This window comes from Dermacentor andersoni, chromosome 2, assembly GCF_023375885.2.
Source record: "Dermacentor andersoni chromosome 2, qqDerAnde1_hic_scaffold, whole genome shotgun sequence".
Classification (NCBI taxonomy): Eukaryota; Metazoa; Arthropoda; class Arachnida; order Ixodida; family Ixodidae; genus Dermacentor; species Dermacentor andersoni.
The window spans coordinates 124,949,012-124,974,758 of NC_092815.1; the positions used below are offsets into that span (position 1 = coordinate 124,949,012).

Here is a 25,747-nt window from a genome sequence, read left to right on the forward strand (position 1 = left end):
TTTCTTCATCTACCTGCCTTATACTTTTCGCGTAGGTAATTGGGACGCGCTTTCTCTCTGTCTCTCTTTTTTGCCGTATTCATTTTCCGGCTGCGCTTTTATTCTGACTTGCCTGTTTCGACATCAGTCCACGCAACCTCTTCCACAGATATCATATACCGTTCTTCTCATTACTCTCTTATTATATACATTTCTCTTTCCCTGTCTTTTGTGTGTACGCCCCGTGGTCGTTAGCTGTCTAAGATGCGCTGCCCGGGTGTTCTAGCACGCAGTGTAAGAAGGCTATGGCCTATGCGCAACAAGCCTGCGCGCTATTATGTCCTTTTTCATCATGTAAACCACATCTTCCGAGGCTAATGCTACTGCGACCGTCAAAGCTATAACGTGCAGCGCTGAGCCACCCAATGTGCGTGCGCGCGTGCATCTTTTCCTGCTTAGGGCAGCAAGATTTTGAAGCAAATAATAATAATAATGATAACCATATAGTATCATAAGGGCGTGTGGTTGGATGATTGTCGCCTTCAAACTGGAAAATACACGGTGGTTTAGCTAAACGCAGCGTTTCTTCTTTGTCGTGCACACGTCACGGTGGTTATTCGGTTGGCACGTGCGCTTTTTTTTCTGAGTACGTCTTTAGGTTTCATATAATAATAATAATAATAATAATAATAATAATTTTCGGGGGCTGTGGTTAAAGCACATGCGGCGTAGGCGCTATTAGCGCTTGTCGTTTATTCCTCCTGTTCATGTTATTAGTGTGATGGTCGTGGCCCGATGTCCGGGTATTACAAGCTTTTGAAAAGGCTGTTACCAACTATTTGTAAACGGTTGGGAATACGTTTTATTGTTAGCTGTTTGTCGGTCGATGCAGTTTGGCGCATCGCTTGTTTTTTGTTTTTTGTTTTCCAAATTTTCTCAATTATTTTTGTTGACATATACAGTGACATAACTTGTTCATTGCAACTCACGGGATTTATTGTTTTCGTATTTGTTTATGTGTTGTGCCTTCCTATCCTGATTGCTTTTTATTGAATTGTTTAAACATGTGATGTGTCTCCTTTGTGCACGACAGCAACGTAACCGCAACTCCTGTCTTGGCGTGTGCTGACAGTACGAATAAAATAAGTACCACAACAGGCTCACCCTGATAAACCGAAACATGGCACTCGTCATATAAACTAAGTATATGAATAAACAAACTAAAAGACCGCACGAATAGAACCCCGACATTTGCTACTGCCAAATGTGCGTGCACACTTAACCACCGGCACACTTAGCCATCACTGCGCGTACTCAACCGTCACTTGTGAGGGCTGGATGCCGAGGCGAATCATGGCGCTGGTCATGGCGAGGCAAGGCGACGCAAGGCGACGCAGCTCAGGAACATCGCAACGTTCAGGGTTTAACATCAACCGCCTAAATTTATTTATTTAGTTATTTATTTATATTATTTGTTTTATTTATTTTATGTATTTTATTTAAGGTGCTTGCTTGTGCATATTGAAAGTGAAAGGAAAGTTCACGAGGGTTGCAATGTGGGCTTGTCGGTAATGCATATTCAAGGGATGTATGGTAGCGGGATTAAAAGACGGGACGAAAGAAGACACATAGGGACACCCACAGCGCTGTGTGTGCCTCTGTGTGTCTTCTTTTGTCCCGTCTTTTAATTGCGCTACCGTACGCCCCTTGGAGTAAAAAGAAGCCTGCGCGCAAGTATTTGTTCATCAAAAATGGTCAATTCAGGTATATTTAAAAGCGCGCTATACTTTATTAAATAACACTTCTTGTCATCAGAGCGCTTTGGTGCACTGTACGCGGTAGGAACAGGATATTTGAACAGCGCATTCGATGGCAGTTTCCCACAGCTCTGTGTCCGTTCACGCAGAATGCAGCAACACCGTTAAAACGTTTTGACCGACTCTTTCGCGTTTTTGCTGATCACGTTTACGCCAGTAGGCGAGACGAGCGTATATACTCATTGCGGTAATAGTTTAAATTGGAAGAAACCAGCGGCGAGCGCGGAAAACAAAGGAGGAGGAATACGACGGGGCAAGCTGTGAGGACAAAAGCTACGAGAATTCCGCGCGCCTTGGCACGGGAAAATCGTTTCGAATTTGCCTGTAAAGCTATCTTCTCCTTTGACCTGCGGAGCACCGAGGGAAAGCAGCCTTGTCACCAGCGTCACTGTTTGTGTCAGCCAAACGTTCGCAGCTGTAGCGAGTTCCGTGACGCTAAAAGAGAGAGAGAGAGAGCTGCAGAACAAGTTCTGTAAAACAAACAAGAGTAGACGGATGCCGAGTGACGGAGGAGGGAAGCGAAGAGGTTCCCTATATTAAACCTCTGGTTGTACAGCGTCATTCGCCAGTGCCAGGAGAGGAAACATGGACGTCGATGTCGACTGTGGAAGAAAACGAATACTCAAGCTACGGCTGACTACCGCTGACCTCGACCTCGGGGTGGCACTTCCCCACAAGCCTTAAATATTTGAGAAATAAGTTCTTCAACTTTAATGCCATTCCTACCTAACATTTGCGAAGCCACTAGTGGGACTTTATTTATTGCCGTATTGTAGGCTTTCTTCTTTTTTTTTTGGGGGGGGGGGGGGGGGAGGGGAGTTTCTGCCAATCTTGTCGTATAATTCGAGAGGTTTCCATTTCCGCACCAGCGCAATTTTTATCCGTAACACTCGCTATATCCCCTAGTCTATATCTGTAGTCTTCTAGTCCATGCGATTGCGCGCGGACAGATCCGTGTGCGCGAGACCTTAAAATGTACTCATTTTTGCAGCGATATCGGTTGTGATCTCACTCTCCTGGTCGGTTTGATGTCCGCCGTTTTGTCCCGTCGTTGGAATCACAGATTGCTTTGTCCAAACCTCAATAAACCATTGTCTGTTTATTGTACAGTCACCTACGTCTCTAACGAGCCCTGCTCTATCGACCTCGCCGCTTGCGCATCTCGACCGCTAAATCCGTTAATAATTTCATGCAATTTGAATCCCAGCGCTTCTTGAATGTAGACATTCTCTGTGGGTCTTGCTGGAGCATTTCATTCCATGACGATGTGCTCGGTTGCCGCAGCGGGCACGTGTGCGTCGTCCTGTTGGAAATTTTCGCTAACGCATTTGCCCCACTGCCGCGCCATTTGCACAAACGAAGACGGACTCTGATCACTGAATGAAGTGTTCATATTCACGAAAGGAGTTTGCTCGCGGGCATATGCAAATGTTTTCTGATACCGCACGAAACAGTGCGAGGCTTGCTGCGTTATAATAGCTGCTGTGCCAACTATGGCGTCATTGCTTCGCTTTACGAACGAAACTGCAACTTTCTTTTTTTTCTTGGCGTGCTGTAACCAGCACGCTTTTCCTGAAAACGCCTTTATATATCTCGTGGGGCAGTGGCGGCAAGAGCGTTCTCCATGGAGCGCCGACGCTTTTGCGTCGGTGCCGCATTCTTCTTCACCTTTCTTTCTTTCTTTCTTTCTTTCTTTCTTTCTTTCTTTCTTTCTTTCTTTCTTTCTTTCGTTCTTTCTTTTCTTTTTTTTTCGGTTTCTCGCTTTTCTCACTACGATTTCGTTCCGGGGGATTCCTTGACTCGGCGGGCCGTTTTCCTGATTGCGAAGTCGCACTTCGCCACATGACACTTTCCGGACGTGAAGCTGACGCGGGCGCAATTTAATTCATCTGGCTCCTAAGCAAGGTGTACTGATGTCAACCGTAATGAAATTAAGATAAGAACGACAAGCAAGAGACGCGAGTACTGCCAGGAGAAAAAAAAAACGAGAAAATAAAAGCATGCATGGGAAAGATCCGGGCTGGATCCTCGCAGGTAGATAACTTTAAGAGATAAAGCAGATATGCAGAATGCTAGATTGCAATATGGTTGGACTTGTGGAGCTTATAAAGGTTAGCTAACTCTTTGTCGCCCCCCCCTCTCCTACTTAAAGGGCATGTCATTGAAGATCATCATCATCATCAGTCATATGGTCCGTCTTTGTTTCCTTACTGTGTCTATGTGTTTTCGTGCTGTTATAATTTCCTTTAGAAAAACGTCTACCGCTATAGTAATTGGACACTAAATGACACTTATCTCAGCGTTATCACTCCCTCTATGCCTACATCCACTGTAAACACTGTCGTTAGTTGAACATATCTCATTTTTATCACCGCGCAGAGACGACTAAATACAGTTTTCTTTTTCCTTTTTTTTTTCTCTTCCTTTATTTTTCTTTTTTTTTCTTTCCGCACTATCGAACGCTGGAATGCTTTTCCTGGTCATGTCCGATCGTTATCGCCTGATTGAATTCCTGTTACATATTGTTAACCATTGATTTTGCATTGTACCTTATTTCCATCATTGCAATATTTGTATGCTGTACACACCCCACTCCTGCGATAACACTTCGGGGCTGCACTATGTCGAAATAAACCGTTACAAAGTGTGAAATTATCGAGGAGCAAGTTAGCCTCAAAAAATAAATAAATTCCCAAGGACGATCGAATTTCGGAGCCAGAATGTTTACAGGCTCACTTTAAGACAACAAATCGGCGTACTATACTCATGATTCCCACGGCGTCTCAACAGACATGCGGACGCCGCCTGCGACCGCTGTTGCGCCATATTTCCCACTATGATATTAAGCTTGCGGCATGAAACCCCACCTTGGTTGCTCGTCCCTTTGATGACAGCGTTATTTCTCTGTTCGGTGCCGGATTTCCCGTCGTCTCCCGCTCAAGATTGTATGGCGTTGCGCAACAGGCACATGGAGCAACGCCGCTTCTTGTACAATGCATCGTTTTGTGCGAAACTGCGCTCGTGCGCGCCCCCATCAAGCGCATGCGCATGTGTGCGCAAGTTATTCGGAAGGGCGTTTAATTCCCCGAAGCGCCTATGTTTTACGGCCACATGTGCTCGCCGCGGCAGATATATATATGGAGCATTGCGCCATACCCTGTGAAGAAGCGACGGTGGGCAGCGGAATTGTTGCGTGTGTCTTTATTGCGGCGAACTTATTACACCTCGCTGCAGCGGGGTAGAATAAGTGGGGGTAATTAGAGACGTCTGGTGGCGGCGTTGCGAAGCGCGGCCAGCGGACTCGGGTGGCCCGTAGCTGCCCGAAAAGGTAGCGCTGGTTCTTTCTTTCCTTTCTTTCTTTCCTTCTCCCCCCCCTTTCCTTGTAATGCGTAAGCATTTCTTTGCTTCAACGCGAACTAAGCACAGCGCTCAGGAAGCTATCGGCACGCGCCTCACTCTCAGCCCCTATCACAGATCGCTTTCAGGGTATAGGTTCCCACGCGTCTCGCTTCAACGTGAAACTTTCTCAATCGCAGATCGCTTTCAAGATACGGCCCGCGCGGCCGCGCCATACACAGCCGCCGCCGGAGTACAGTAGATCGCGGTTCACAGTGGTACGACGCGGATGGATAAGGCGCTAAAGAGAGCGATAACGCCTTGTAATGATCGGAAGGTCATCAGTGTCACCTGGCGCCGCCCTCTGCAGTGTAGTTGACTTGCGTCATCGATTCAGCTTGCGCCGAGACGCGCCCGCAGCAGTTCGTGTCGCCGCAGCGCTGTTTCTTTTTACGCTGGTCGGATCGAGTTTCATCACATTCATGATGACACCGGTCCGCGTGGAGATGAGCAGATGGCACAATGCTCACGCACACTTAGACAACTCCCAGAGAAGTTTCTGCGTGACTACTCTTTCACTCTTTGTTTCTTTTTTTACGTACGCACCTGTTTTCTCAATTTGATTGCGCTTCTCGGGCTTGCGTTACTTAATTAGCGGACGCTTGTCTTTAACTGTGAAGTCACACTTTCGCACATTGCAGCTGGCGAACGTAATGGCTTTTGATACTGTAGTTGTGTCTTACGAGGCGCGACGTGTGGGGGTGGCACCCGTGTTATGCAACTGTGCGCGCGCAGTCGTAGATTCTATAGCAGCCATATAGGTGCGATTCGCGTTTCGTCTTGGTTTGAAATATGGCCGTGTAATTAAGCGCCATTGTGTGGGCAAAAAGCGCAACGCGGAGAAGCGAACTGCAATTACTGTAACAGGATGCTCTCCCAGTCGGCGTTCTCCTGCTGCTGTGCGTGCGGTCGTATGACGTCAGTGTTCGGAGGCCGTCTAAATGCCGGTTTCGTTCCGTGTTGGTAACTTCATTTTTTTTTTCAGACAAAGCCGCCTTGTATAGCGGCCCACAACACTGTTCCTTTAGCGTAATCTCGCTAACTTATGATGGTAATGATTATGGTGCCTTTCTCGTAATTGATTTTTTTTATCTTTTCGTTATCGTGTTATTAGTTTTGAAACTAGCTTTAAATTGTCTCCTGTGGTTACGAGTGGACGGTAAGAAGTGAAAACCCTCGATTTTCTCGAAGCGTATCAGATCTCGAGACTGCGCTTTGCATAGAAAATGTTTTGATGCGGGTGCGCATCTAGCTTGCTAAAAATCTCTTTAGTATATATGTCTTATAGGAGTAGCTACAAATGGAGGCGCATATATGACGAGGCACGGAACTTATCCCACTACTCTTGAGAGATCTTACGAAGGCAATTTTCTGGCTGTTCACGTCGCCAAAGAAGTCGCTAAGGCTAAAAAACGGCAAAGGTATCGTTTAGGCAACTAAACACTCACTAAATTTACCCACTTTCACGCTAAGTTTCCTACAATGCCGGTGAGTGGGCATGTTCGCAGCATCAGTGGAAACGTACGTTTCCGGACACGAGCCGGCAATATCCCCATGAATGGCATGTATACAACAGGGAGAAGACAACCGCGAGGTTTCGGGTGAAGCCAGGGTCATTCTTCCCAGCTGGGCGCTCCCGGTGCGCGCATGGTAGTGATGAAATTTGCGAAATTTCCAGGCATAACACGGAGTCAGCTGACGCAAGAAGGGGGTAATTTCATATCGCTGGGACAGTCGTTTTTCGCGCAGTAGACGTAAATAGACTGCTGATGGTGATGACGAACATGTAAGTCGCTCACTCGGGCTAGGTGAGAATAAATGCGGACTTGGTGGTTGCATCGTGTGTATACGATGTACACGAGGCTGAAATACGGCTTCCTTTTGAATACAATGTCTTCGTTGCTGGCTTCGCACGGGTGTGGCGTATCTGGGATCTGGGTATCTTGTAACCATTTCCAGAATTTAAAAAAAACTGCCCTTTTCGCGCCTCCAGAGTGTCCTAGTGAGCCGCAAAATGTGTCAAAAATGTAGGTCTCAATGAGTCAAGAAGCGAGAAGCAGTCGTAGAGATGGTAAAGTTAATGGTGCGGGCGTAATTAGAGTCAATGTAATCGAAAATTAACCACGTTTCACCAGGTACTGCACTGCCTCCGGGATCGGCCCGCCTGGCCTCTTGTTCAAGAAACGTTGACGAAGTGCCCATTCTAAAGAAGACAAGGTCGACATAATTGCGCGTGCAATACGGTATACAAATAAGATGCGAAATGAGTGGATAACGAACACGAGAAAGAGGCAGAATAGACAAGTATAATCAACATTTAATCATCGCATCATTTGAACCGTCATGTACGTCGACCTTGTCTTCTTTAGCTTCGACCCTTGGTTTCTAAACCCTTGCCGGTGGGACTATAGTGGCAGCGCCATCGCGTGCGCGGTCCGTTCTGAGGAAGACGAGGCTATCGCAGTCGCGGCGCGAGCATCGAGCCGCCCATTCAAGCGTGCAGTCGCGGGCAATTTTGACCTGCCCACGCTGTATACCCGATGTCTGCGAAGGATTTCAAGGTAAACGTTCGGGCGCATACACAGCAAGCGCACAGGTTTTTTGCCAGGGTTGAGATCGGGAACCAAGCGTATACTCCGAGCGGCACCGCAAGAAGGATTTATTTAATTCACGGCCCGTTGCAGCGCTATGTAGCTTCTGCTTTTGTGCATCGCGAACTGCCCGCGTCGTGTAATAACTGTCGCCGTCGAAACGTTGTCCTGCAGACTGAATCTGCGCAGGCGTCTTCTCCATGAGGCGTTAGCCGGACCGCGGTGTTGCCGACCTACAGCAGCTGAACCGCCGAGGTTGACGCCTTTTAACGGGTTAAACAGTTATGCGTGTCGTCAGCAAACTTGGGCATCTTGCCTTGCCGTGTGGTTCGAGAAAAGAAATGAAAAATTGAGTGGCCGCTTGTCGCTTTTATTTGTGTTTCTTGATTTTGAAGGAGAGGGGGGACTTTCTGACATTCAGGCATTTCTTTATATATATATATATATATATATATATATATATATATATATATATATATATATAAAGAGTGGCAGTGTTTGTAGGCGTCCAGCCTTGAAGTAGCATTACGCAGAATTGTGGTGCTTTAGTAAGACTCTTCATCCGAACGTTCTGACTGCTAAATTAGAGAAAAATACGAGTACTGGCGCGGTAAGTACCGACTCGCGGACTCTGTTAGGGCCATGTCAAAATCATGTTAGCTGGAGTCAATGTATGACCGCAGACGTGAGCGTCAGCTAAAGTTTATTTTTAATATCGCAAGGGACTCGCGAGGATGCAGCCCGTGTGCAGGGTCGAGGGAAATAATTAGCATGTCTTATATACGATGTGGCTGATATACAGCTCCTTTATTTAATGGAAGAGGGGTGGGGTTTTTAGTTAATGATATGTGACGCCTGGCGCGCATATTTTACTGCAATGAAATATTAATCTTCAAGTTCCGTTTACTCGTGTCGAGGACGGCTGCGAATTAGATGGCGTGGTGATATAGTAAGAAATGTGCCTGTATATAGCTAATAGGCTGCTGATGCAACTCCGGTGTAGTTGGAGATCGCTTCGAGAGGTCTCAGTTGTGCTGCGTAGATTAACGAATTTTGATGATCACGACTCTGCGGGCCTTCATTCCAGACACTTCTACGAGCGCTTCGACGCTATAATATGGTTTTCCCGTTAAGAATCCACGCTTAAAGGGACACTAGGAAAATAAGTAATTTTAGCTGCATTTGTAAATAAAGCTTCTACAATACAAAACAGAAAATAAAGATGAAAGCCCACTTTTACCGCGAGAAACGGGCTTGGTATAAACGCCAGGAAAGGCGCGGCATGGAAAGACGTATGGCGACACCGCCTTGAAGTTCCCTCATCGGTTCGTCGTGACGTCACTGATTTTGACGCCGTGTGCTCGAGCCTTGTTTACTGTTTATCATTTTCAAGAACATATTGCGTTGTCAGCGCAACATTTTGCAATGGTTACGCACGTGCATGTAGAGACTGGGTGCGCGTCGTGCATTCCTTTCTTTGACCTTCGTTTTAGCGCCGAGCTTTGTTTGTTACCATAATTAGAGGTTATACGATTAAGTATTGATGTTAATTCACCCCAAGGCCGTGTCCTGTCCCGTATTAATTGCCACCACGGTTATAACAAAGAACGCTTCAACAATCGCTTAGCCATAACACTGTTATAACAAAGCCGTTTACTATTTCTTGCATCTTTCTTTGTTTACAATCTTTTTCTCAATTTTCGCGCTGTAGTGACGGTGAACAGTAAAGCTGCGACAAAGCGCTAGCTAAGAAATTAGCTCTTTATTGGGTGAACTTGCGCCCACCGAAAGAGAAAAATGCTACACGAAAGCACAACGACATAGCGGCGCAAGCACAATCGTCGAAGTCTGATCTATAGGGTCCGATTAAATTAAACGCGTCGGCTATTTATACGTCGCTCATCGTACTCTCCGTTAGGCTGCTGAGCACGAGGTCGCGGGATCGAATCCCGGCCATGGCGGCCGCATTTCGATGGGGGCGAAATGCGAAAACACCCGTGTACTTAGATTTAGGTGCACGTTAAAGAACCCCAGGCGGTCGAAATTTCCGGAGTCCTCCACTACGGCGTGCCTCATAATCAGAAAGTGGTTTTGGCACGTAAAACCCCATAATCTATCTATCATGGTACTCTCCAGCGTAATGGGCTCGTGGCTTTCGTCGTTTGTAACGTAATATGCGCGCGAGCTCGGGTGTCCCCGACGCTGCACCGCGGTGGCGCAAGAAAAAGCGCCGGCAGCCGTGCACTCCTGCGCGAGTGTCGCGTTTCGATCGCCGAGCAGCGGGCTGTGCACCGCTGTTCGCTTCACGCACGCAATCTGATTGGACAAACATTATTGTAGCTATATAGAATCGGGAACAACAACGTTAGAGAAAGTTCTGGTACAGAAAGGTGCTTCGGGCTCCGAGCGATGGCTTTGTAGCATTTGTTATAGCCGGTGAAGCATGAAACACTGTACACGACATATGCCGATATGTTCCTGCTCGTGCTGACTGTAACCACTACACTCTGATGGCGGTTGGGCCCTCGGGTGTAATAAATAAATGAATAAATAAATAAGCGTGGTTTTCTTGTCTCTCTCTCCTCGTGCAGTTTGCGGAGAAGCGGAAGCGCCTTCACCGTCGCTCGGCCCAGCATAAGTCCTCCTCTCCGGGAACCAACAGCAGCGGGGGCTCCGTTCTTTCGCCGCCCGCTGCTGCTGCTGCTGCCCCTGCTGGCGCCGTCTCGGGCTGCCTGTCACCGCCGTCGCCCGCTTCCGCCGCCGCTGCCGCCTCCGATGGAGAACGCCGCAGCCACGACGACAGCGGCCTCCTCACCTGCACGGTAAGGCGGGCCGAGAGGGAGAGAGTCCGTGCAGTTTCCCTCAAAACATTGCTATATTCCTTTTTCATGCACAGCGAGCAACGCTATACAAAGGCTGAAAGGAGGTACCTATTTCGTCGCTCGCAATCGCCACCAAGAAAATAGGGCGTCATCCTGCGAAAGAAGTATAGTTATCAAGTCAAATTAAATTATGGGGTCTTATGTGTCCAAACCACGGTGTGATAAGGAACGCCTTAGTGGGAGGGGGGGCTCCGGATTAAAATTTTGACCTCCTGCGGCACTTTAACGTGCACCTAGAGCGCGTGCGGTGCGCGAGCGCTTTTCGCGAATTCCCCCCTCCCCTACTCCCCCATTGGAATGCGCCGCCGCGGCCGGGATCGCGAACCGGCAGCCTCGAGCTCAGCAGTGCAACAGATGCAGGAAACGTTAGGCAGCTGCGAACGAGTTTGCGTTGAAATTCACCTTACTGAAGGGGCAAAACGAGAAGTGTATATGCAACGTGGCCGCGTTTGCACGCCTGCCTTTCGGTAACGTTACCATTCCTGCCAACTTGCTCTACTTCCAGTCAGATGTAAGTCCATGTTGCAAGCTGTGTGCGCCGAACTGCGCAGTCGAGGTGCCCTGTCACGGCTACTCGGTTGTCTATAGATGTGCGGGGTATACACGAAACTTTGATAGACGCCGCATTGCCGTTCTGGAGAGGCGAGCACGCACACCGCTCCCCGTGTGGGCAACCCAGCTGTATAGCCCCGTCGCACTCTGGAGAAGTGTGTTCCTTGAACGTTCTTTTTTCGACGTGACATCGCTCTTCAGTATATTTTACGAGAACAGCGTTTTAATCGTGGCCTTTAACGAGGAGGAGCACGCCGACACTGGCGCGTTGTCGTGCTGAAGGAAACGGAGTGCGGAGAATATTTAGTTCTCTTGTTTAGAGGGGAGTACGGTAGCGCGATTCAAAGACGGGACAAAAGAAGACACAAAGGGACACACACAGCTGTGTGTGTCCCTTTGTGTCTTCTTTTGTCCCGTCTTTGAGTCGCGCTACCGTACTCCCCTTGAATATTACCAACCAGCCCACATTGCAACCCTCGTGAACTTTATTTCTTATTTAGAGTACACGCACGGGGTCGGGCAGGCGTCGGACTCCCCGCAGACTTTGTATTTGTAAGATACACGCGGCGGCGGAAGGTCTACCCGCCTTGGAAACTGATTGATACAGGTGGGCTCGAGCATTCGATGACGCCAAGGCGTAGAGGAAGCGCGAAGTTATAATCTACTAATTACAACGTGGCAACAATCGTAACGACTTAAAAACTTCCGACTGGAGGTATATCGTCGAAACTGTAGCCTCCAGTGCTGCTAGTACTTCTCCAATAAACACAAGCAAAATTTGCGCTTTGGTCGACTCGCGAACAAAATGTTTAAATGAAAGCAGCGGTGAAGACAAAGAAGCCACAGAAGCTTCTCTCTGGTTGTCAATTTTTCCGATCCGACGTACAGGCTGTTTTAACGATGCCTCAGACAGCGGCAGATGCTCATCAGTGCATGTTACTGCTGTACAATATTGTGCAACTCTCCACATTACTGTGCATGCATTGTACAGGAAATGAACAAAGCATGTGGAGGCTCGAGCGCCATTTGAACGCACACTGGACCAGCTTGCTCGCTCGGAAAAGCTGATCGAACGCAATGATCAAGTATGAAAAGGAGGCTTCTGCACGCTCCTTGACGTGGCAATCACATTGCATCGGGAGCTTAAAGAATGCGGCAAAATACAATGCAGATGCATGCTGCAATGAGTGAAAACAATTTCTCACTATACAATGAGAACATATCCGTTTTCACATTTGCCAAGCTACGGCTTTCCAGCCTAGAATGGGCATCACTATGGTACTGACGTCAAAAAATCCTCTTAATATTTATTTATTTATTTATTTATTTAATTATTGCTTGATCTGACGTACAGAAATTGGAAACTAATAACGAAGTGCAGATTTTGTGTATATTAGTTATTTTTTTCTGTTACTCTTTTTTTTACTAGTTGCTTCTTTGAAACTTCACAAAAAGTATTTCAGCTATTATTATTTCTATACATCCATGCAAAACAACAGTCATCAGGATATAATCTTGTGTATCGCAGTGTATACGTTGAGACTACTATACGTCACGAAATAAAATGTTAAAACATAAAAGCCCCGAAAATTAGCACATTTCTAGCGCTAACGAAATAGTTAAAATAAAAGGTTCTTCGTGCCCGCGGTCACTGACAAATTTCAGAGTGGCCGCTTCTAACATTCATCCATTCATTGCGCCTTACGAGACTATGTGTGTGTGTTTGCGGTGCCTGCGTGCGTGCGCCTTTGCCTTTGCCGCTGTGATTTAAGATGATAACGAAACCGAACTCCGACACACAGGGTGATAATTCCTAAGTTTTACAGAATTTTTAAGAATACCCTGTTGCAGATAGCATAATTCTAGCCCTTGAGCTGGATTGTTCAGAGATGCGGACAGTATACTTGCACGATAATGCGAAACACCTGTTCAACTAATTTACACAGATTCACTAATTATCTTCTGAATTAATTACTTTACGGCACGGCACGTATTGCAATTCGCGAATTGTAGGCAGTGAGCTCGCAAAGTGTATCCAGTCGGAATGAATTTCCAGAATAATGGCAGTTTGGAGATATATGCGCCATCAAACTCGCCATAAAAATGCACCGTTGTGCCACTTACTTTTTTTTAACAAAAGGTTCTTTTATGCATTGAAGCAAAAAAAGTAACTGGAACGCCCATGTACTTCGTCCCACGCTTTGGGACATAGTATCCAGAAACTTGTGTTATTCCTAGAAATTCATTTCAAGTGGACCCGCCCTGCAGGCTCAACGGCTACAATTCGTAAATTGCAATACAAGTCGTAAAGTAATAAACTAAGATTTGAGCACGGTGAAGCGCGGGAGACGGGTCTACTAAGTTAAGGCGACACGGACGACAAGCGCTCCGTCTGTCTCGCCTTGCTTTGTCCCGTCTATCGCGTTTCGCCGTGCTCAAGTATGCATCGCCAACTGGCCCAAGATTGTGCCTTTCTTTAATTAATTATGGAGTTAATTAGGTAATGTTCGTTAATTAATTGAATATGCGTTTCGATTTGCCACGCTAGCAATGCCCGCCACTTCGAATAATCCAGCTCAAGGACAAGATTTATGCTACCTGCCACAGGCGACCTTTTTAAAAAATTCCATAGAAATTCAAAAAATGGGACCACCCCCTCTCATTTGTGCGTGAACTGTGCCACATTCTGCCCCTAAGTGCGCGTGTCGAATGCTTCGTCTCGTGCGCATCGGCGTCTCCCGGTGCAGCGCTGCTCGTCGAAACTCGTGGAAATTAGCGCGCCTGCAGTGGTGGGCTCGACCTGCGGCTTCGGACCGGTGTACGCATCGCGATCTGTTGCCGCCGCTGCGGTTGTTTCGGCAGCACGGGCCAGACAGGTGACGCTCGTTCGCGCGCGCGCAGTTCTGCCTTGGACCCGCGCTGCTCGTCGTTTCCTAATTATACACTCGCGAGGAGGTCTGAAGTCGTTGACGCGTCTTTACTGTTGACGCGACGCGAGAGCGCGCTTGCGCGTCAGTGACGAGACCCCTCGCTTGCTCCGCGACCGGCAGCGAGCGCCGTTTTATATCGTCGGTGCCCAAAATCAGAGGCGGCTGAAGACGGGCCGCAGAAGTCGACGACATCCGCCGCAGTCGCGGGCTCAAACCATGCGCCTTCGTTCCACTCTCAGTATCTCTCTCTCTCTCTCTCTCTCTCTCTCTCAGTATTTGTTTTTCCCTAGCATACAGCTGTGCAGGCTGTGCGAGGGTGCAACGACCGACGTCGCTTCAGGCGCGACCGACCGCATCTTGCCTTGAAAACCTGGCGCGCACGCACACCGTCGCCTTCGACGAAGACGACGACGGAAGGCGAACAGCTGGTCCCGGGCCCTCCTCGCACGGGGTACCGGAGGAGCGAATAAAGAAGCTTGGCGCGGGGCGTCGATGGGGGAGGGGAGGGATGGCAAGAATTGGGCGACGCCGGTGTTGGGTAACGCGCTACCACCCGATAGTTCTTCCGCCGCCCAAGCCTGCCTTCCCCGAAGGCGAGCTCTGCTGTCGCGCCCGAGCGCGTGGCGGGCTGCGGCGACCCCGGGACGAGCCCTGCTGCCTCTGTTCGCCGACGGAAATAGCGCCCCGCGCTCGAGCGTTGGGGGAGCCCGTGCTCGGTTCTCCGAGAATATAACGGGTCCTTAGGAAACACCGGGTCTTCTCTCCGCTGGGCTGCTCGGACTCGCCTTGTGCGAGAAGGAGGAGCGCGCAGGGTCCTGTGCGCTGTGACGCCGTAGGATGACGACGGTGCGAGGAGGGAGGGTCAGGGAGGGTGCGGGCTGTCGTGGTGCAGAAAGCGCGCATGTATGCGACGACACACTGGCAGAAGCGACTCTATCGCCCGCTCCGAAAGAAGTTCGTGTATTCGGCACCCATCCAATCAGTCAGTCAGCCAGCCAGCTAGCTTAGCCCATTTGGCTCCCCGCACGGATATTTACCCTCTATAGAGTACACAAAAACATTGGCGGTCGTCGCCGCTACGCAGACCGTGGTGCGTAGCGTGTTGATGCAGAGGCGGCGTATGATCGGCGACCATCTTCACTGCGTTTCGTGGCCTTCATTCGCGTGCTCTGTCTCGGTGAAAGTTTCGGCGACGGAAATGTGAGAAAAGCGTGCTGACCCGGAATGGCGGCGAGCCTGCTGCTGCTGCTGGCTGGCTGACGAGGTTTCTTGCTCTCATTTGCATTCTTTATATGTATACATAAATTTTGGTCGTCTTTTGGGCAGGACGACGATGACAGCGTAAACGGGGCGACGACGACAACGACAAAAACGACGAGGAAACTGTGCGCGGTTCTTCCCCACCCGCCGCTTCTCGTTTTTCCTTTCTCTGTTTCCGCAGCTCCTGCTACTGCCGCGTCCGTCGTCAAGTGCGTTTGTGTGTGTGTGTCTGTGTCTGCGTACGTCTGTTTTTTTTTTTTTTTTGGGGGGGGGGACTGTGTTGTGTCTACACGACGCGTCCTCTGCTACACTTGCTTTTTTTTCCCTCGAAGCGAAACGAAGCGAAAAGAGAAAAGCTCCCAAAAGTGCGGGGCTGCACAAACACTCGTCTCCACCTGATTGCGAGAAGTGGCGGTCGTCGAGTGTGTGTGTGGGTGTGTGCGTGCGCGCGCTTCCTCCACCTACGTAGTGCGTGTTTTCGGAGGGTATCTGAGATGGCGGCGGCGAGGGAGGCCTCGGATGAACTGCGCACTTGATGGACGGCTGCCCCGGTACGTGCATTTTTCGGAGAAGGCTTCTACGCCGTTTGTACTGCGCACCTACTATAGCTATATAGTTGGTGCTGCGCTTAGCGTAGCGGCTTCGAAGACGCTCACGAATTTCCGAGGGGGGGCACACGGGCACCACGAGCGCAGACAAGGGCAGGTACAGGGTAGCCACGAGAGGGATGAAGGGAACTACTAAAGCATACATAGAACCAGAAAGAGGGGAGCCCCCTGCATCCCCCCACCCCTCATCCACTCTTCCAACCCAACCTTCTATGCCTCCAAAATCCGCCAGTTAGCGCAGAGCACCTCGCACGCGACGAGCAGTATACGTATAGACGGCCTTCTTGCTCCGCGGCATCCTCGTCGTCGCGGCGCTTCTGCGACAGCGGTTAACGACTCTCTCTCTCTCTCTGTCGTTGACACACTCTCACGTACCCTGCTTACGCACGTGCGCATGTTTTACCTAGTTTCTTCTTTGCCGCGCAGATAGCCTAAACGAGGCTGGAATATCCTGCAGAACGCAATCTCTTCACTCTATAGCGCGCGCTCTCGTGCGCTGACTAAAAATAAACCCGCTTAAATGGCTCTCGCGCTGAGCGCGACCGATGGGACACCGCGGTTTGTGTCACCAGGGGAATTTAATAACGGTCCCGAATGATTTGTTAGCACCGCGAGAAAAAAGAAAAGGTGCATCAGGCTTTGGTGTACTCGGGGTTCGAGCATTGGCCAAATTTCACGCCGTGTCGCCATTTTTTATGAAGTTTGTGTAGCCATATTTTACACCAACGTTTACCCGTTACCTATTTCAGACGCTGACGTCGTCGATGGTGGTGCCTCGCCACCTCTTTTCCTACGCTCGACCTGGCTCATTATTGCCCGCAACCTTTGTACTCATCTCTTTTACGATGCTTGTACTCTGCCTCATTCTCATTTCGTGACCAAATCATCTCATTACCAGATGATGCCTTGGCCACAAGTGCAGTCGTCCCTCTTGTTTACAATGCCAACACACATGACCTCGTTTCTAAACGCGGTCGTTCTGAACTCTGGCCTCTGCGGCTGCAGTTCCGACATGCATTTCAATGTATTCGTTTCGGCTAAAAAAACGCAATCCGCGCTACTCTACTGCATGCGAGAAACGAGGAAAAATGAAACATCGGTCAAGCTTATTGTGCGTAATGTGCTCGCGTAATACTAGAAAAGGGGCTTTTGTTCCGCGGCTTTGGCCGAAAATATTGTTCTTGTATGAACCTGCAGCAGCGTCTTCCGTAATCCTCGGACCTCCACGCTAAGCGTTTCTGCGTGCGCTGTGCTTTTTGGGAATGAAGCTGTCACGGTCTGTTGGCATGCACTTAGGTGAGAGAGGCCCTGGAAAATTGAAGTCCAAAGAAAACAGTAGATCATTGGGGTGTAACATGTCGGTTAGGTGTCCATGCGATTGAACTTCAGTGATCGAGCACGAGTTGGTTTGCAGCGCAAGTTAGATGTCACGACCGAGCTTCGAGGCCCGTCTTCGCACACGTGTCTTGAAGATTCTTGCTGAAGGTCCAACTTGATTAGCAAGATGACCGCTGCTTGCTTACCGCGATGGCTGGGGTCGCTTATGGGTACATATGTATCCCAGAAAAATATTGGTGAGCGAGTGCGAGTGAGTGACCGCTTATTGTGCCGACCTGAGGTTAGGGAACCCTCTTGATTCGCTCCTGGGTATATACTGCGCGCATACTGTATGCTTGCGTGGCCGACACCATCCGAATAGCAACAGCAGCGGTGGCGTGCTCTTATACAGCGGAAACTGCGGTCACTTGCTGCCTTTGTCACGATGGTCACGCTGGCGATGACCGCGGATATCTGGCGGGAAAAAGTCACTGCATCAAGAACATTTAATGTCAGGACTTTTCCTCGTTCCCTAGCCGTTTTGTTTTTGATCACGGGGTGGGTTAATAGTCGCCTGCGCTAATGCCAAATTCTATTGGCGGGTTGCCATCGTGGAAGGTATTCCATTTTTTTACTGACGTAAAAAATATTTTGTGGCCTGGAAGTCTTCGTGATCAGTCTATTTATTTATTTATTTATTTCAGATGTCCGCGCCCACAATACTGAATATGAGTAAGGGCTTCGCTTTCTGTTTCTTTTATTGCTTGCATTTTCGGGCGAAGGAGGTGACAGTATTATGCTTCCAGGTCCTGGGGAGTTCCGTCAGGGACGGACCGTGTTTTAATGCCGTAATAGTAGTGATTCTTTGCTTTATTTTATTAAATAAAATTTAAAAAAGAACAAGGAAGGGAAGGGCATTACTCCTGGCCGCACTGTAGCTGTTTACTTAGCGCAGTCTGCTGACACATGAACGGCGGTCAGCAAGGGGGGGGGGGGGGGGGGGGTTAAATTGACAGGGAAAGAAGACACTGCGGCAGACAGGGTAAAATATAGACGGCAACTATTTACGTGCATGCAACAGCGCGACTATATTTAAGAGTTTATCCGTAGTAGCCCTGTGGAGTGACTTGCTCGAGATAATTTGTCGCCCCCCCCCCCCCCCTCCCCGCGCCGGCACTGTACTTCAACATTTGCACTCGTCGAGGTCGAGAGAGAAGTGGTGCTTGCTGAGAAGACTGAAAAATGGGCACCATCTTCTGCAGCCCTTGGGGCAGCGCGGCACAGCGCCGAAAGAGTGTCGATTCACCGGCGCTGCCTCCTTTCCGAAACGTTGCGCGGGCGACACTGGAGCGCAAACGCACGCGCTGCAGATTCTGCGGTGCATTTGAATTGGGCTTGCGTGTCTCGACAACAGTCCAGAGTGCCTCTGGCGACCCCCAAGGTAGCTCTCGTTGGAAAGTTCCATACATACACCCTCCGACAGTCGGGTCCATGGTGTGCAAAGCACGACTTCAGACGAACAACGACGCGCACGTTGTTTGCCTGCGTATGTGTCGCGCGCGGCTAGCGCAGACGACACGATGGCGTAACTGATGACGTCACGAGAGGTCGCCTAGCGGTGGACGTTTGTAGATTTACCCTATGCGCATGTATAAAGCGACTCTATAGATGTTTGTAGGGTGCCTCGATGCCACGCCCGCCGGCGCTGCTGTCGAGGCACGTGAAGACGTCTACCAAGCGGTCGATTTAGGCACCACTGGCCTCCTTGAAGCCCTTGGGTTCAGCGGGAGCAGTGGTAAAGCAAACAGGTCCGCAATAGACATTAGTAAGAGGCGATTGGAGGATTGGTGGAAGAAAAGTAGGGAAACGACAAAAGACGGAGACGTACAAAAACACAGTTCGCAATAGGGGATCAGAAAATTTGGACGTGTTAGTTCATAGTGTTTTTTTTTTTCTTTTCTTTTTTCATTGGTTAACCTAGGTAGGATATCAGGCAGCATAGTAGCAAGAGCTTGGTGGCGCAACCCACCGCCCCGTTCCAAAGGGGACGCTCATAACATCCATCCATCCAACCATCGTGTCCTATAGATGTTTGAGAATCATTGCTGCCTGGCTCATTAATCGAAGTTGCGTTTGTCTGACAAGCTCTGTTTAAAAGTAGTGGCCACTCTACTCTATGCGTAGTGCAAAAGTTGCAGGAAAGGTTTATTGGGAAGGGATAGTAAATGCGCCCTCGTGTGTAGAGGCACCTCCGAGACAAGTTGGCTAAGGCGGCGTTCTTCTTCCGAGGGCTGCATCTCACGTCCGAGTTGCTTCACACTCAAAGGAATATAAGTGACAGTGCCTCCCGTTGCGGGCTCTCAGAATTTATGGGGCGCGCTGGAGAACGAGCGGGGACCACGTGTCGTGCGCTCGCCGCGCAGCTTCCCAGTGGTGGAGCCCGTAAAATGCGGCATACTCGCGACGGCGTCTCGTTTTCGGTATACCGATGCCTCTTCCCTCGGTTGCATGCAGCGTACGCGTGACGGATGCGTGTTTCCTTCACCCGAGCGGCGATGTCGATGAATTGGCCCGTTTTTGCGGAATCTGTCGAAAAAAAGGGGGACGTTTGCGTCAGGCGCGTGGCATCTTGCCTTGCGCTGACGCGGGCTCCATCCCTGTCCGTCTCTTTTTCCTCCATCTCTCTTTTTTCGGGCGCGCGCGCGGACGGAGTGCGCGCGCACTCGTGTCGAAATGGTGGCGGAAAATCGTAAAGTGACGTGACGCCGAGTCAAGCGGCCCAGTGAACCGTGACGTCCCATAGATGGATGTGGCGTGAGATACGGCTCCGCCGCATCTTTGCGCATGAACTGCAGCTCGCGACGCTTGACGAAAAGCGGAGACGCGGAGGCACGCGAATAACACGAACACGCAAAGTCGATGCGCTGTTTCCATCGTGCGGTTTTATTGCAGCAGCATCTGCTGCCTTATACACGCGCTTCGTAACCATCACGTAACCATCAGGCCTAACACAGCTAAGCTTGGCTGGTGAAGGCACGTAAAGTTGGTTTTGTTGCTCAAAACTAAGCGCTACTAATTGTTTGCTGTTTGAAGAATAACCTCTAAATTGTAATTAAACGCGAATACACGCAAGTCAAAATTACTATTCATGTCATAAAACGGTATATTTTATTTAATTTTTTCTAATAGTTTTTCTTTGACGCCGTAGTGGCGCTGTCAGCGCAAGACGCTATCCGCAAACGCAAGACCCTATTCTTAAACTCTTCACTCCTGCGTGCCCCAACGCTAACACCCGCGAAGCTCTTTGGGGCCCCAAAATATTGGGGCCCGTTATTCTAAAACTCTCTCTAGTTCTTATCAATCGGACAGTCGACACGCGCGTGACCCTAGCTTACCACTTCATCGCCCTGCGTCTTGCTGTTGGAAGTGTATGTTTACTCTGTGTTCGTGTCATTCAGGTGGCCCCGTGTTTCATCATTCTCGCGCTAAGTATTGAAGTGAAGGGGGTGTAGAGGGAGGAGGTGGGGGTTACTCTCAGTCTAGGGCTCCACTGGCTTCCGCTGCCCGCCTGACTTGGCCGAGAAGTGCTAGTTGCGCTTCTGGGTCCTTGCTGGCGAGCCGTCTCCCGCTGCTCCCGTTGAAAGCTATTTCCCGGCAGGGCCGGTGCATAACGACCATTCTCAGCAAGCACCAACTGGTCCAAGCCAAGACGCCTCCATTAATATTGAATTCTGGGGCTGCGCCAAAACCATGATCATGGTAAGGCGCGTCGTTGTGGGGGACTGTGGAATAATTTGCCCACCTGGGGTTCCTTGATGTTTGCCTAGTGCACGCCACACGAGCGTTTTTTTTTTTTTTTTTCGGCTTTCAATGCGGCTGCGATCGAAGTCGCGCCATCAGTAGCAGCGCGACGCCACGGCCACTGAGCTGTCCCCGGCGGGTTTGTTGCCCCCATTCGTGTGCAGGGTTTACCCGAAAGTCACGCGGATGACGGCGGTGACTCGTTTAGCAACCGCATATGATTTCTCGGTGCCATATCTTCTATACCTTTCTTGTCATATCACTCGAAAACTGCTCCTTCATTTGTGTCACGGTCAGTTTACTCAACGACATGCGAGTTTACTGAACGACACGCGATGCCGGTTAGTTTCATTCAGGCATCGCTGAGCGATTTTTCTCGCGCGCGCGTTCTGGCTCTCGTCGAGAGATGGTGTCGCGCGCTGTGAGCGGATATTAGAGCAGTGGATGACGCCATGGGAAGAAGGAAAACGTAGGATGGGCCCCGGCCAGTACGGACGTGTTAGAAAGTGTGGCGGAAATCACCTGCTGTTTTTTCGCGAAGGAGCACTGGGACTGGGTACCTCAAACGTCGGCGTTACCGTAGCAACCGCGCTCCTGAAACTCTCGCTGCTGTTCTGGGCCTCGGAAAAGTGAGATTTCTTTCCTGCCCGTGTCATTTTCGCAGCACATTCTGTTCGCGAGACAAGCCGACTGTGGAGTGTGGTGTATAAGCTTGAAAGTTACGTTTCGAGGTCGGTGAGTGCGAGTGTCAGCCAGCAACAGAAACACTCAAGCAATCACGGTGCGGGTCTTCGTCGTCGTCTTCAGCGTGCCGCGGAAAAAACACAGGATCGCGCCTGCTTCGCTAAAAATGTTACAGAAGTCACAGCGCACACTTCCGGCGGCTCGTAGCAGTGCAAGCAAGTTCGAAGCTCGTGCCTATCCTCTCCGGCGAGCTGATTGGAGGCGCAAAGGTAGATGGCGCACCAACATGGCTGCACTTCCGGCTTCAAGAACGTGACGTCAGGGCCTCTCCTATTTTGTTTTCCTTCATGCTCCGCTCGGGCGCACCGGCGCAGTCTTTCACGTTCGAGTGCCGCGTGTGGAGGGCTCCGAACGTCTTGTGTGGGGGGGGGGAACCGCTGTACGGGCTATGGATGGGTCTGTGGATGGGTCTAAATGACCCATCCACAGTTTAGTGGGTAGGCTTTTCTTTCTTCTTCTTCTTCTTCTTCTTCTTCCTTATCGTTAACAGTATTTTTTTTTAATTAACCGTGGCATGTACAATTCTACTTCTTGAGCTTGATTGCTTTAAAAGGCTTACATTATTTGCATGAGAAATTAAAATTGATAATCGATTAATTACAAAATATTAGCAATTAACTTCAGAACTAATTACTTCACAGCACATTTTGATGTTTATTAATTGTAGCCGATGAGCTTGCTAGCCGTATCCACTCGAAAGAAATTGTGAAGATTACGCCAGTTTCGTGATATTTGTTCCCGAAGTATGCAACAAAATGCACTGATGTTCCAGTTATTTTTTACTTGCAGTGCATAAAAAGGCATTTTGTTAAAAAAGTAAGTGGAAAAACAGTGCATTTGTGGTGCAAGTTTGACAGCGCTTATTAATAACTGGTGCTAGTTTCAAAATTCGTTCCTAGTTGATGTGCCTTGTAATATCAAATTATGGGGTTTTAACGTGCCAAATCCACTTTCTTATTATGAGGCACGCCGTAGTGGAGGACTGGAAATTTCGACCGCCTGGGGCTCTTTAATGTGCCCCTAAATCTAAGCACATAGGTGTTTTCGCATTTCGCCCCTATCGAAATGCGGCCGCCGTGGCTGGGATTCGATCCCGCTACTTCGTGCTCAGCAGCCCAACACCATAGCCACTGAGCGACCACGGTGGGTTGCCTTGTAATATCACTGGCTACAATTTGTAAATTGCAATATGTGCGCTAAATTAATTAAGAGTTGATTTCTGAAATTTAGTTCACTGGTCAATTATGGATTTTGATTCTTGTGCCAGTAATGTCTGCCTTTTTGAGTAATCCAGCTCAATGAGTAGATTTGTGCTCTATGCCACGGATGATGTTTAAAACTTGCCCAAACATTAAACAAAATACAGTGTGTTAAGGGGACGGAAAAGTGAGGACTCACTCCCGTTAAATGTGCTAATGGAGAACATCTGAAGGCAAAGGGCAAGTTAGCACCTACTTCCTCTTTCTGTAAGCTAGCATGCAGCAAGGCATTCGGTATCTCAATATTTTTTCTGCCTCTCTCTCTCCTTCTGGACAGCCTTAGCAGCAGAACTTTCACTAAAGGGATGTATGTATGTATGTTTCACTATGTATGTCATAGGAACACTACAAAAGTTCTCAAATCTGTAATGTGTCCCATTTTTTCCAACTCTCTCGGTTACCAAATCCTGAGTGTGGGCTTATAGTCAAAGGAAATAAAGCATTTATAAGACGAAGCTTTGGCACACACTTCGCCGTGGACAGGGAGGGTGTGAGTGTGGAGGGAGGGGTGGGCAGACTGCATACTAACACAAAAATTTCAGGGGTTGGGACTGAGAAGGCACTTCTGTCTTTCTTGAGGGCGACTCGCCTGTATGAACACCTTTGATTTGGTAAGGCCCTCTCTATCTCATCTTTCTATTCCACCCTTTTCTGTCCCCCAGTGTAGGGTAGCCCACCATGTGCACTTCTAGTTAACATCCCTGCCTTCTCTCTATTCTTTGCTCCTCCTCTTTGGAGGTGGGAGGGGGGGGGTGCACATGCTCTGTGTGACCCCGACCCTCTCTGGCTATGCCAGCAATATTGTACAGCAGTGTGAAGAAAGCAAGTATTACTGTGCTGATCTCTTTCACAAGGAAACCAGCATTTTTATGTTGCGGTTATTCTTGTGTAATCGACAGTCAGAGTCCTAAAATAAGAATGAGCAAGACACCAAGCCGTGTATAGTATTGCCAACTTGAGGAAACAGTGAAGGAAGCTAGCAGTCATGGTTATTTTCCTTCTTCGTTTTCCTCATAGTAACAGAGAGTTTCTGGTTCGACAAGGCAAAGCCAGCATGGGAGACAGCATTCAGCCACTGGGACAAAACTAGCAAATGTTTATGTTGATGAGAAAATAGGCACGAGCTGCAGGAGCCTCTTCCATGCATACATTAGAGTTGCAAAAGTGCTGTGTTGTTTTATAGTTTTTTTTTTTTTTTATGGATTGTTCCAAATGATCGCAAGAGCCTTAAAATAACTGCTGATATGTGTTGCTCTCAAAACCTCTCCTCAAAGCCAAACAGTTGAGCATTGGGACATTGTTTAAACTGAGCACCACATGCTAATGCTATGTCTGTAATCTTGTATGGCTTTATAGGGTATTAATTGTGAGCATCATTTCTACAGTGATAACAGTTTCTTTTTATCTTTTTCTTCTTTCTTTTTTAAATGAACACCAACATCATTTGCAGCAATCCCAAATCACTTTGCACGAAGTTTATTAATAAAAAAAAAAGAAAATATAAGTCGGGAGTAAACGGCAATATACAGGCAGCCGAAGGTTTTACTACTCATTTACTTCGCCTATGCTATAGTAGAGATGGATAATGTGCCTGGAGAATGCAATTGAGCGACCAGCTTCTGTGATGTGCTATAATTGGCCAGCTCTGTACGCTGAAAGCTTATTCATAAACTAGCACCAAGGTGAAATAATTTATTTAAATGAAGGCAATGGTCAGAAGCACAAAGCAGGTTGGTTGAGAGGAGAAAGAAAAAACCACATCTCTCCTGTTTTCCGCAACCAGAGAATGGCACTCCCACAATTGAAGATGACTCAGACCAGAGTTCGTTGGTTGGTTGGTTTTCCTCTAAACATGGCACGTACCCTGCATATGGGAGTGTTCAAAAATCTAATGAAATTATGTGAGTTATCACTGAATAACGCTTTCTTCTTCTTGTGAGAAGATTGTGACGCACATCCAAAAATGTTTTCTCTTCCTGATACCTTACTGAAATGTGCAAGCCCTACTGCACATATTATTGCACCACCTGTTGTATCACTGCTTTGCATTATGGGTGAAACTGCAGCTCGTTTTTGTTTATGTTATCAACGTTTTGTTATCATGTTTCCCTTATATCCTTCTCTGCAGGTTGTAGTTGATTTGACAGATATAACAGCACTAACACATGCATCCACAAAGGAACAAGGGCGAGACGCAAGCGCTTGTGTCTCATCCTTGTTTCTTTCATGAGACGCCAACAAACATAGGCACCAAGGAAGACATAGAGGAAATTACTTGTAATTAATCATTGAATTCACAAAATTATAAAGTAATGTCAATGAAAGTGGATGAAAAAACTACTTGCAGGTGGGGAACGATCCCACGTCTTCGCATTACGCGTATGATGCTCTAACCAATTGAGCTACCATGGTGTGGTTTCCCCATCCACTTTCTTTGGGTATTTATGTGTTACTACCAGAACTAACCTTGGAAGTGTTAGCCAGCGCCACCACTCACAATCCTTGGCAATGGAGGTGGAACATCCTTTTTGCCGCAGGTGTCACGAGTATGTGATCTTTCTGGGTGAAGGCAGCTGGTCAATAAACCTACACACGCTACCTGAAGGCATCA

General features: G+C 48.6%; 1 protein-coding gene across 9 annotated transcripts in view; it reads left to right on the top strand.

The window, feature by feature from the left end:
• LOC126541179 (uncharacterized) overlaps window positions 1-25,747 on the top strand; it is a 283,735-nt gene that overhangs the window by 127,985 nt on the left and 130,003 nt on the right. For 8 of the 9 annotated variants that reach the window (XM_050187864.3, XM_072286532.1, XM_055076519.2 and 5 more), the window contains exon 2: window positions 10,375-10,605. In XM_050187864.3, the coding sequence (XP_050043821.3) occupies window positions 10,375-10,605 (231 nt within the window). Of the gene's footprint in view, window positions 1-10,374; window positions 10,606-15,251; window positions 15,959-25,747 lie in introns of those variants that run through there. The other variant, XM_055076522.2, reaches the window with a different exon arrangement.